The sequence below is a fragment of the Symsagittifera roscoffensis genome, chromosome 1 (genome assembly GCF_963678635.1).
Source record: "Symsagittifera roscoffensis chromosome 1, txSymRosc1.1, whole genome shotgun sequence".
Taxonomy (NCBI): domain Eukaryota; kingdom Metazoa; phylum Xenacoelomorpha; order Acoela; family Convolutidae; genus Symsagittifera; species Symsagittifera roscoffensis.
This window is the reverse complement of record NC_087062.1, coordinates 33,565,808-33,579,327: the sequence shown is the minus strand read 5'-3', so window position 1 is coordinate 33,579,327 and position 13,520 is coordinate 33,565,808. Positions and strand designations below refer to the sequence as shown.

At 34.5% G+C, this 13,520-nt stretch overlaps 3 protein-coding genes across 4 annotated transcripts in view; 2 read left to right on the top strand and 1 right to left on the bottom strand.

The window, feature by feature from the left end:
• LOC134843261 (translationally-controlled tumor protein homolog) overlaps nt 1–13,520 on the top strand; it is a 424,116-nt gene that overhangs the window by 229,711 nt on the left and 180,885 nt on the right. The window lies entirely within an intron of this gene.
• LOC134856618 (uncharacterized) overlaps nt 1–13,520 on the bottom strand; it is a 44,595-nt gene that overhangs the window by 28,428 nt on the left and 2,647 nt on the right. The gene's annotated exons all lie outside the window — the stretch shown is intronic.
• On the top strand, nt 8,679–10,219 carry LOC134856607 (sulfotransferase 1C4-like). The gene is made up of 2 exons (XM_063872885.1): nt 8,679–9,376; nt 9,743–10,219. Exons 1-2 carry the CDS (start codon nt 8,826–8,828, stop codon nt 10,053–10,055), a joined length of 864 nt encoding a protein of 287 aa, XP_063728955.1. The 5' UTR covers nt 8,679–8,825; the 3' UTR covers nt 10,056–10,219.

Below are 13,520 nucleotides of genomic sequence, written 5' to 3'. Positions count from 1 at the left end.
CGAGTATCCTTGTTAATTGTACAAGTTAATCATTTCGAGGCCAAACTGTGCAATGGATAGGCGCATAGTTTGATTTGTGTGTGTGTGTGTGTGTGTGAAACCCAGAAACCCCAGAGCTATCATATCATAAGAATGACTATAGGCTGCAACTCGACTGCCGACACTATAGAGAAACTATGTCGAGCAATAATCATCGGCAAGCTGAGAAGGTGAACGCAAGTCAATTTTGAAAAATTTAAACGAAGAAGGAGAATTTAAAAAACCAATTCCAAAAGATGGCCCAACAAGGAAGGGGAACGAAAAATGAGCCATCAAGGATTTCGAGAACTAAAATAGTTGAACTCAATCTGATACAAATTTAAAAACGTTTTGTTAATTTCGAGGGTTCTTGCTGCCCAAAATTAACCCGAGTTTTATATTGCTCGCTGTTATTTGTAAAGTTCACTTATTAGCAACTTGTTTTGAAAGTTCTTTGGTGTCATTTGAATTAAACTTCAGATTATACCTACTTTGAGATAACTAGTCTGTATAGTGCTACATCAAGATCAATCAGCCTTTTGGTTGAAGACTTGGTTAAAATCAGCAAAACAGTAATAACTGCTAAAGTCTGATGCAGGCTGTTCTTTACCTTAATTTGATCTGACCCTCTATTTCCATTTTGCTAAAAAATGATTAACACTTTATACCATAACTCAAATTTCTTTCTGCGTTTTGGCTCATGTCCTTCTTCGCTTTCCAAGAAGAAAAAAAATATTCGGAAAATAGCTCGAGTCATTGCTAAGGTTTTGATAATAAACACAAAAAGATCGATTTGTGCATTGATTTCTACATCGCAATGAAAAACCAGGTTTTAGAATAGTTAGTTGTCGAACTTTATATCTTAACACGAAATTAGTCTGTTGTGATACAGTAAATTATTTATTTATTTTACTTTAGCTTGTCTAACTGGTCTTTTATTATTCGACCTTGATATGTTCATTCTCTCCGGCAGAGAGAATGCTTCCTCTCGCTTTATTTTGTTTTTAACTTTGAAATTAATTCTCTTCTTGACGTTTTAATCTTTTAAAAATAAGTAGAACTAGTTGTAACAAATGAAAGTTTTATCATGGCGCAATCGAACAGCAACGAATCAAACGTGAGAGAAAATCTTCCCTTTTGGCAAAATAGTACGGTGGATCCATCAATTCTGTGGGAAGAGTGGAGCGATCATTTTCACCTTGCGTTGATCGCAAAAAAAAAGAACAAAAAAAATTCGACAACGAAGAAACGGTATTGATCAAGACCAAGACTAAACATTTCAACGGGTCGAAGATTGACGAAGCAGACTAGAAACTACGCTAGATATTTTACCTCGCCCTCCGAAATGAAGGAAAAAAATTTTTGGGCATAAACTTTTGAGAGTAATATTCCTTCAAATTGTTTTTCAGGAGTTTTTGAGAATTTTTCTACTGTTTTTGTAAGAAAAACGAATGTCACATTAAAAAAATGTTAAATAGAAAACACTGTGACAGAGCGTCCTAAGAACAATTTTTGGGAGCCTTAGCTGAAATAGCAAAAATTTGTGACATATCCGCCGGAGTAGATGAGTGGATGGGAGACATTTTTATGAGCGACATGAAGATTCTGACTTTTAAAGAAAGCTTTCGACGGAAACCTTACCACCTTTGAAGCATTTAACCATTGAAGCTTTTAATGTCAAATGAGAACCCAATCGGATCATCGAATGAAACAGCAACTATATGAAATATGGCAGATCTTTTTCCAAATGCCATAAAGTTTTTTCCGTGCAAGATTTTCAACATGAAACACTTGTTAAATTAAAAATCACTTTACCAGACTCTAAAAATTTCGTGGTAAAAATTAAACTTTATTATAAAATAAATATAATACAGTTTTCAATTATCCTTCGGGTCAAGCGAATGCAAATAGCGACCGTGAAAAAAAGAATGATGTGGAGTGATCAACGCTTGATCAGAAAACCAATAGAGTGATAATGAGGACTATTCTGTATTGAAAATAAGTACAATTTTCGACAACGACTGAAAAGAACGTAAATAACTGTCAAACATCCAGCGCGGGAAAGAAATTCAAGTAGTTAAGATTATTCAAGAGGACTCGACTAGCACGGATAGCTTCCTTCTAACGAAAGTTTTTCTTAAATGAAACTTCAGGAAACCTACTTGAAATTTATGCGGTAGGTTGATCAACCAAAAATTTATATTTCGGCTTCACCGATAACGCCATCAACATCACAGGCAAACTAGTGATCTTAATTTTTTCAAACGGATGGTCCCCTGAAGATTGTCACTTTTTTTCTAACCGATGGTCACAACAGGAACCTAGCTTGCCGAAAATGGGAACTGAAATTTCTCAAAAACACTTTCCTCCTGTCCAGATCAGTTTTTGGATTGGAAAAAACTGACTAAAATTACACACTTCCACGGACCACTCACACCAATCCAGTTGAAGGATAGACACGTAACCTTCAATTTTTTCAATAAAAACCGAACTACATTGACTGAAATATGAGGCACAAAATGAAAAATTGGATAGCTGCGTTAAAGATAGATTATTAATCCAATCGTTATCACTTTTAAAAAACCCATGTTTATCAAATTAGCATTAGATTCAAATGTTATCAACAAGCAGATGTAAAAAAAAAGTCAAACGAGTAAAATTATTGAAATACTTCATAACGCAGTCTCACAAGGGATTTTATGGAATTGGCTATATGCAAAACGAAGTCCAACTTGTCATGAACTCAGCTATCGGTGCAATACTTTTATAAATGTTTCTGATATATACTTCATACAAAATGGTTGCCCAAAACTCAGCTAATTTTCCTATTTTTCGTGGACATGCAGGGCAGCGTGGAAGAAGTTTGGAGCAGGTTTAATTAAAAGTACAGCACCAAAGATTGAAGAAATCGTTACTGAACGAAAAAAAAAGCTCAGAACATTTGCAAAAGATGTTGGAACAAAAACATTTCAAAGACAATTCGGAGGCAGAAAAAAGAAATCCAAGCGCAGAACTAGTAGAACCATTTCTCGAAAAAACAGATCGAAAAATAGTTGCTCTCGCAAAATTGTTTTGACAAAATTAAATGAGTATCAGCCAAGGTAGTCATTTTCGGTAACGAGCTTTTACAAACTCCTCTATGGAGAATTTTGATAAAGTCCCATTTTTGGAAACAATTATGTCATCTTACACACAAGAATTATTCCATAGTACTTCTCTAGATGAAAGCAGTATTGAGTTTGAATTTGAGATGGACCGTAATCTTTAGTGGGGTATGCGTGTAACCCACCTCAGTTTAAAGCTTCAATTTTTCAGAAGGAAGATTGTTTAATGCTTTCAAAAAAAAGACCAGAACATGAAGCAACCAGAGGATGACTCAGACGAAGAACCAAAACCCTACTTAACCTATGTAAACAATCTTTCACCTTCTCTGTTCTCCAATTTTGAAAGTTACGGATTATATCCTCAAAAAGCACATATATCGGCCAAATTCAAGTCGTTGGCAGTGAGTAATAAAGGAATGCTTGCTTGCCAAGGATATAGTTTATTGAAGAATTTCCGAAAAACTTTGATATGTACCCGTTCGCTGGTAGATCGAATTCCTCAGAACATGGATAACTTTTTCACTCTATGGGAGACTAGCCATTTATCTGTTTACTTGTGAAAAATTGCTACTACGAAAAATCAAAGTTCAAATTGAACAAATTCGTGCTGGTCTTAGTTATTATACGATCTCTGATTTTCAAAAATTAGTCTGGAATTAGTTGATTGTTCGCTGTTTACTAGAAGAACTTTAGTAGCTGAATTTAATCATCTGTTCTTGCAATGGAATCTGGAAAGAGGACCTGCTCATTACAATAACATGGAAACTATAGCAAGAACCTTCATCATTCCATCTTGTTAAAACCAGTTTTTTCAGGAAAATAATTTCAATATTGCTCCAATAAGAGGAATAGCTGTTGCAATGAATACAAACTCAGCTGTTTCATGATCTCCTAACGAAAATCCTTTCAACTATCAACAATTTCAATTGAGAGAGCTTAGAAATATTCGGGCTGGAAGAGCAATTGTTTCATTAGATACAACTTCCATTTATGTTACGATAATGAAAGCAACGCAGTTACCGAGAATTTTCCAGCTCTTCCAATAGAAGATTTTAAAATCACTATATTCATGTTTTTGACTTGACTTCATTTCAGGATGCAGCTGAAAAGTTGTATTATCGAGAATTTAGTGTAGAAAACTTGAGATTAGAGTCAATTTTGCAGTTTCCTATGGAGCAAGTATTCATCACTTCTGCAAATTATGGAAAAAATTTCTGAGCTCAGCTTCAAGTATGTGGAACCTGATTCCTCTGATAAAGTTCCGCAACTAACAAAATACTCTTTTGTAATAATTATTTCAGCTCCATGCAAGGATAGAGGAGAACACTGGATCATTATTCGGAGAAAATGATTAGTTTTGAATACTGGGAGCAGTGAGTTTAACAAAAACTAAAGGAAGTAAACTGAATATTATTAAAACTTACATTGATTCTGAATAGGAAGTTTTTCTAGGTAAATTGTGATTGCTTTAACACTAATCTTACAAAAAATGTACCCTATGAAAGATGTATACACCACAAATTTTCAAGATCGACAATTAAAAATTGTATTTCATCTTTGTCAGAGTAAACTTCTAAAAACAGTAGATGTAAATTGAAAATTAAGAAAGAAAAAAGATACAATATTGTGTTAAATGGAGATGATATTTTAAGAATTTAGTGGAAACATGAAAAATCCATCTGGAAATCAGTTTCTAGTTGTAAAATTGAGCGACTGGCTTCCAAATTATTTTCTGTTGTTGCCAAAACTTACCCCGTCTGTTACACTTAACATTTATCACACTTAAGTAAACCAAAAGTGAGATTTCAAGAAAGTTGTTTAGAGTAATCGGCGTCCCTGCTCACCGTGAGGTGTAACATCTGATGGTGCAGTTTTGAGATATTTGGATGAGAAATTTTTGTTTACGTCCACAACCTATCTCAAATAAACTATTATTAATTTTGTTAACACACTTCAGCGTCCTCACTCACCAAGTGGGGTAACATCTGTTGTTGCAATTTTGACATAATAGCTCAAGAAAACTTTTGGTTTACGTCAACTACCTCGCTTAAATATACAAACATTAAATTTGTTTACATACTTCAGCGTCCTCACTCACCAAGTGAGGTAACATCTGTTGTTGCAAACTTGACATAATAGCCTGAGATAAAATTTTGTTCACGTCCACGACGCTTAAATGAAGAACGTTAAAATTGTGTACATACTTTAGCGTCCCCACTCACCACGGTGGTAACATCTGTTGTTGCAAATTTGACATAACAGCCTAAGAAAACTTTTGGTTTACGTCAACTACTTCGCTTAAATATACAAACAGTAACTTTGTTTACATACTTCAGCGTCCTCACTCACCACGGGGGAAAACATCTGTTGTTGCAAATTCGACATAATAGCTCAAGAAAACTTTTACGTTTTTGTTTACATTTTTTTAAATGAAACTTACCATTTGAAGCTTACCATCAAGAAAACTATCGCAACATAATTAATAGGATTTAAAACATTCCCGTTTGGAATCCTAAACTTTGATGTATCAGCAAAATCGGACACCAATTTTTCTCTCGAAACTTACCATCTGAAACTCTGAAACCTATATGCTTAATACATGGAAATATATTGCCTATGTTTATACATTTAGTGGAGACCGAATATAGTCTATAGCCCATCTTTATACATGGAAGTCTCCACCCCCCAACCGATTTGAATCCAACATATACTACTACTAATAATAAAACACAGTTAAATCAACCTTAATGCATGCCATTAGGGACATCATCTCCAACTCTTTAGATAAATTGAACTTAATCCAGAGACCATTATGTTAATCCGTCGAGTTGATACTAATTTAGCCAGCTACCATAATCTCATTTATCTGCTTTCATCCATTTACTGAACTTTTATCGTTTTCATATGCATTAATTTTAGTGCAAAGTTTTACTGAAGTTAGTTGTCACAAAAAATTTTTCATTTATCCTTCTCGATGTGGAGAAAAAAAGCAGTTACTTTAGTACGAGTATTATACTAAACTAAAAATTTTCCTGTCAAAAGAAATATTGTGATTCAGTTTTTTTTAACTCAATTTATTTTAGTTTGTCCAACATGTTTCCATTATTTTACCTTGATGTGTTTATTCTCTCCGGCGGATAGAACGCTCTCTCTCATTTTTTTATGTTTTAATTTTGACATAAATTAACTTCTTCAAGGAACCTTTTATCATGGCGCAGTCGAACAACAACGAGTCAAATGTGAGAAAAGTTTTCCATTTTTGGCAAAACTAAACGGTAAAAGAGTGGTGATCTCGAAAAAAATGTAGATATTGAAAATCTAATTAATCCGATAAAACACCACCACCAATAGCCACCTGTTTTTGAGAATCCGACGGAAAGCGAATCAGAAATTCAAAAAACTGCGAGACATTAGAATAAATTGGAGAACACGAGATTCGACGACCAAGAAACGGCATCAATCAAGTTTGATACTTAAGGTTCCACCGGAATGAGGATTGACGAAGCGGACAAAAAACTGCGCTTGATATTATGTAATGGCAAATAAATCGATTTAGCTGTAACAAATGAACAATTCCTAACATCCTAATATATGATTTTAACTTAATGTAGCTACCAGATATAATGAAATTTAACAGCTCCAAATCGAAATAATAAATATAACAGAAAAAAATCGATTTAGCTGTAACAAATGAACAATTCCTAGCATCTTAATATATGATTTTAACTTAATGTAGCTACCCGATATAATGAAATTTAACAGCTCTTCGATCACAAAATCGGCAAGTACCATGCAAACATCGCAACTTCCAAAAAAAAACAGTTGTACTATGGTAAGAAAAACGACGTTTTTTTTCTAAAAGTAAGACAAAAATCCGATTTCTTTTGTTCGCCTAAAGGATGTCTTGTTTGTGGCCGCCGCTCGACTAGCGTAAAACTCAAATAACTAAGGAAAAAGAAAACATGAAAGTATATCGACTAGCATATTTTGATATTTTTTTCTCAGAATTACAAAACGACATTAATATTCGACTCAAACGAAAGTTGATTTTCTGGCACATAGAAAATTGAGCATTTGAGAAGTTTTGCAATCAGCAAAGAATGAAACAAATTATCACATAAATCGGAATCAGTCAAACCCCTACTTGTGATGGCTTGAGTGGATTATTGATTGCCGCGAAAGTTATGAAATTTGCAAAAAAAGTGAATTACATATATTTTTTTCTTTGTGTAAAATAATTTATTTTGACGATGTACGAAATTTGTGTTTGAAATTTTTATGCTAGTCGATACGATATTCAATTTAAAAGCTTTGAGCTAGTCGAGCTTTATGCTAGCTGATACACTGCCGTTTCATTGACCAAAATGATAGTGACAGACGCAGTCACGCCAACGCTTTGAGAACTTGCCAACAGAGGGTATGAATCTATTTCAAAATCAAAGCTGGTTATCGTCAAGGAGTGATTGACGCGCGCCTAAGGTGCGTTTACGCGTGTCTAAGGAGCGTTGACCCACCTACAGGCCAGCTTTGATGAAAGTTTTACTCTGCCAATAGTTATCCTGAAGCGTGAAGAGTATCTGCACTAGTTTTTAAGACATTTTTATAGTGTTGGGCGGATCTGAGGTCGGGCGGATTTACAAAAAAAATTCAAATTTTCTGAGGAAATTTTTTTAGACCGATCAAATTGATATACTGAGCTCTCCTAAATCATTAAAAAGACCACCAAGTTTTCTGCCTAGCGTGCAAACTTTCCGAAAAAACCAGCAAACACAAAAAAGTGCCGTTTTTTAAGCACTTGTTGGCGCGCGTTCCTGCCTCAAATTAGTGTATATTGGCGCTAAAGGTTATGGGAGTGGGTCGAATTCCTTTGGGTTGGTAGTGGAACGAATCCCTCTGAAATCTGCTTCCCCCACAATCCCCCACAATTCTGCTATTTCAGATTGCGAGCTTTAATTTTGAAAGTATTTACCATCACCAGCGGATTTATGGGGAATATACGGGGGTGGCGGACGCCCCACTCAGGGAAACGACCCCCTGCCGACTCAAAGGGTTCCCCCTTTGTACTATTATGAGATATCCATTTTTGGCTGACTGACCCTAAATTTTCTCTAAAGGAGCCAAGGGCGCCAAAATCTAACAATTTTGAGGGGGCAGCGCGCGCCTAAAAAACGCGGTTTTTTTGGCTAAAATTTTCCCAAAAGTTCTTAAAAACGCCTTTTTTGGCTGTTTTTTTTCAGAAACCTGCCTGCCGTGTACAAATTTTTGCCAAAAAAGGGTCTTTACAGTGATTTGGTAGAACTCAGAAAATCAATTTGGTCGACCTAAACAAAAGATCTACAAAAACTTAAGTTTTTTTTTGAACATCCGCCCCCTCGAGAAAATCCTAGATCCGCCCCTGTTTACCATTATAAAGAAATTATTTATTTGACGTAAAACGGCTTTAAGGAAAAATGTATAGCATAACTTATCAAAATGGTGTAAATATACATAAGCCGATAAGAACCAAACATACCTATACCTAATTAGTAATTGCTCAGATATACGTTGCCACTAACTCAAGTTTATAGCAGGTTTATAGTCTTAGCAAGTTTATAGCTTCGTATACCTCAGCTATACTCGTCCCTCCAATCTCACTAAATTGCTTTAAAGTGATATAAATATTACCAATGTACCTATCCTAAGAGAAGATTTCTAAACTCGAAGATGATTCAAAACGCCTTTTACCTTGAAGATGTTTCAATTGAGGGCGCGTATACGGAAGAATCAATTCTTGCTACTAAAAACTTCCAAAGTCGTCAGGACGACATATATTTATTGACTTATCCCAGAACTGGAACAACATGGACCCAGAACATCCTAATTGGCATGGTTTATGGCCTGGACGAGCTTAGTCAAACTGGACAGTCAGAAATGCGATTCAAATTTCCATATCTGGAAATATGTTTTGAAAAGGAAGGTTGGGGACATGAGGTGGCCAATCAGATTACGTCATCGCCGCGAATGCTGAAAAGCCACATGCCATCTCATTTAGCGCCACGTGAGATCTTTTCGAATCTGAGGAAAAATATTGTAGTTGTCAGGAATCCGAAAGATACGGCATTGAGTTTGTTTAAGTTTTACCAGACCGAGCCGACCTTAGTTGGTTTTAAGAAGACGGATGACTTGGATGAGTTTCTTTTGCAGATTTTCCTGGAAGGAAAACTGAATTGTGGAAGTTGGTGGGAATGGACAAAATCGTGGATAGAAAAGTGTCGGTGAGTAATAGTGTTAGGTAAATAGAGGACTGCTTTCAACTTTTCTCCCTTTTTTCTATTTTCGTACTTTCCCACTTTTGCTTTCGTATCCATCCCGCGCCGAATTTTCTCGGTTAGTAATCAATAGAAATAATAGATTATCCGGTCAAAAAGTATCTGTAAAGTAATTTTAACTTGTATCAAAAAAAGAATAACTTTTCGTGGGATTATATGGAGAAAAAAAAACTCTATGGGTTTTTATAAGACAATGTCGTAGAAATATGTTGTTTTAAATCTTGCTATTTTAATAAAAATGCTGCCTAAATTGGTTAATTAAAGGGCATTTTACTCGCAAATATAATGCAGAAACTCAACATAATATTTTAGAGAGTATCCTAGCAATCACCTGCTGATTCATTACGAGGATCTGCACCAAAAGTTTGAAGAAGCAATCGGCCAAATAAGTGACTTCTTGGGCAAAAAGCGATTGGACGACAAGTATATACAAGACTTGAAGATAGCTACTGCTGTAGATTCGATGAAGGCCAGATATGAGAGAAATTCACAGGAGAAAGACATGGTGAACAAAGGTCAAATGAACAGATGGAAGTCTGAGTTCTCCCTCCAAATAGCGGAGAAATTCGACGATATGACCAGAAAAACTTTCAAGGACGACGATATTGCAACGAAATTTATATAAATTGAAAAACTCCGGTCGAGGTAGAATGAGATTGATATAAATCGTATCTGGACATATTAAGATAAAAACAAGAGCCTGTGGCAGAGAAAGAATGAACTGAATATACTTTTTGAAACTTACGTCAAAATAATGTGTGTTTAAATAAATCTAAATGTTGAAATGAAATGTTTTTTGTTCCGACCATTGAAAATGGGAAGGAACTTTATATTCGGGTGTGTTTTAGTTTTTTTTGCTTTTTGTTTTCCACGCAAAATCAGGTGCCACATTTAATGATCGGACTGGGTTGAGTGATATATCATATTAAAGCCCTTACAGCGTGATTGGAATCTCATTTAAAAATTTAAAAATTTTTTCCAAGTGTTGAAAAAAAACCGGTTTGAAATTTTTGATTTTTTGTTTTTATTTTGAGCGAATAAAGCGAGCGAGCAATCTTATTTTAATTGATTGAAGTGCTTAGGAGGTTACAAAAGCTTAATTTAAAACGGAAAAACTTCGTTTCACTTGGGTAACGTTCGTTTATTTTGGGTATTTTAGCGCTTTTTTGGGAATCAAAATTTTCAAAAATTTAAAAAACTGCAAAAAACTTGAAAAAATTTGCGAAACTTTTTAGTTGATTTTTTTTTCGTTTTCTGGTCATTTTTTCTACAAAAATTGTTTTTCAATTAGCTTATTTTGATGTGGCTGTCAAAGATACCTAATCCCCACTTTTTTGTTTAGCTCCTTTCATCACACCACGCCGAAAAAAACCACAATAATTTGAAAAACTTGTCTTTTTTAAGACTATGGTTGGAACATTCTATGCTACTTGCACAGTAACCGGCTATCCGTGTTTTTTGACTTGTTTTTGCGCAAAGCTGTGTTCCTAACTGGAATGGCTGCTGAGAAGCGTAACACATCGAGTTTTGAGATGGGATCTTGTGATATATCATGCTAAATCCTTTTCAACAATTGTGATTACAGCTGCATTAAAAACTCTCGACAAAGGACGGTTGAAAAATTTCGTTATCCTTTAATTTAGGGTAAAATGGAAACAATTATCACTATATTGAGCAAGACATATTAGAGTCATTGTCACTTCAAGCTACCAAAATCAAGTAAGTTGCCGGAATAATTGATTTAGTTTCTTTTAACGGGCAAATGTCTTTAATACCTTAAAAATGCAATATCGGTGGCCTCGATCATCTTTACTTTAAAATTTGAATTACTTTACCAGCTACATATACAACGCCAAAAGTAATATATTATGCCTGGAGGGAGATTCTAAAGAGCAGTACTGCTCATCGAGTAGGATATCCTGGAGAGTAAAGAGAAGACAGCCAGCATCAACTCAACAAACAATCTAAATGAAGCGCTGAAATTAATAAACAGTTTGTAGAGGTCCTGATTGTCTTCTAGGTAAATTTGAAAAAACTGTTTATAGAGTCTCAAACAACTAATTTTTGACATTTCATGTATATTAACAGGTATCAAGTCATTTTGTTCTAAATAGTTAAAAGCCTGCACAATTCTAACTGCAAGCGATCTCTGTTTAGCGGTGGTAGAAAATTTTGCCACTTTAATTACGCCTTTCAATTTGCTCCAGGAAGATGGTCCAATTTTTTGGGAGTAAATCTGGGACAGAAAATCATTTTTTTTGTCCGATCGCAATTCCATAAACAAGTACTTAAACATCTCAAAAAAGTCTAAATCAAAAACAGAAAGTAATTTGTTTTCGTTCATAAATTCCTTAATTGATTCATATCTACGTTTGAATTAAATTTCTCTCAAGATTCTTTTTGTAGTTGCATTATCTCGGTAAGGTGAGATTGGGATGTATTGCCGTATATTAAAATTTCATAATTGATAGTAGGATTTACATATGCTTTTGGAAGCGAAGCATCTGCTGTTTAGAAAAAACATACCTAGCTTTCCAGACAATGCCACAAAATTTAGTTAATTTTTTGCACACATGTTCAATGTGAAATTTGAAAGTGAGTTTCCTATCAACAAAAATGCCTAAATATTTACACACATTTGTAATTTGAACTGTAATACCAAAAGCAAAGTAATCTTTTGAAAAGTTTTAACCAAATTTCCTTATTTGAGTTTTACCAGGATTGACACAAAATCCATTCGTTTTGAACCATTTATCCACTTTATTTAACGAACTATCAAAGTTCTCGCTACAATTTTTTTTCTGCATTGCATATTGTAGTACCATCAGCAAATAGAACAACCTCAGATCCCTCAGCAATTTTCGGAAGATCGTTTATATGTATTAAAAACAAAAACGGACCTAAAACTGACCCTTGCGGTACTCCACATGACATAGAGCGACTAGAAGATATTTTATTATCAGTTTCAACAAATTGAAACCGGTTTGTAAAGTAATTTTTCAGAAGACAAAGAATCCGGCCTCTAAAGCCGTATTTTTCCAATTTTGCCAAAAGAAGATCTTGATTTATGGTATCAAATGCTTTTTTGAGATCTACAAGGCATGATTGACCAACCAATTTTTGTCCCATCCCTCTCTAATAAATTCGGTGAATTCGATTAATGCGTCCACGCATGACTTTTTCTTTTGAATTCCAATTTTTTTTCATAAAGAATCTTCTGCTTGTTATCAAATTTATACATTCTATTGAATATTATCCTTTCCAAAATTTTGCTGAGTGAACTGAGTAAACTAATAGATCTATAATTTTCCAAAGATTCTTTTAAAACTCCCTTAAAAAGGGGTATAACTTTTGCAACTTTTAAGCCTTGAGGAAAATAACCGCTCTTAATGCATTGGTTTAAAAGGCTGCAAGTTCTTACAGAAATTACAGGCAGCGATAATTTTATAATTTTGTTATTTATGCCATTTATGCCATCATGACCATTTGAACCTCTATTTTTCAACAAATATATGGCACTTTCAATTTCCTTGTGGGTAATTTCATAAAAAATCATTGACTTTTCGATTCGATCTACATAACCCAACGCTTGTTTGTAATCAAATTCAGGATTTCTTAGTATCTCGCCAATTGAGGCAAAAAATTCATTAAAAACATCAGCAGCCAAAAAGTTCGTGTTTTCGGAGTTTCCTTTGCAAAATTCATTAAAGGCCTGGAGCAGCGTTTTCGAATTTCTACCATTTTCAAGTTTTTTGTCGTAATAAACTCTTTTTTCATTTCTTATTACCTTGGCTGCTAAATTTCTAGCTTAAGAATATTTCAGTTTATTCAATTCAGTAGGATTTTGTACCCACTTACTGAAAAGCCGATCGCGGTTTCTGAGGATCTTTTTGGTTGAATCGGTAACGCATGACTGTTTTTGTGATTTCGATTTTTCTAAGGGAGCAGAACGATCAATTGATGAAACTATGGATTCAACTAATAGACATAATTTCTCATTGGGATCACTAAGCTTATAAAATTTCGACAATTTTTTTTCTAAGAGGAACAAATATTTATAAAAATTATCGTCACGGTAAAGATTTTTAAG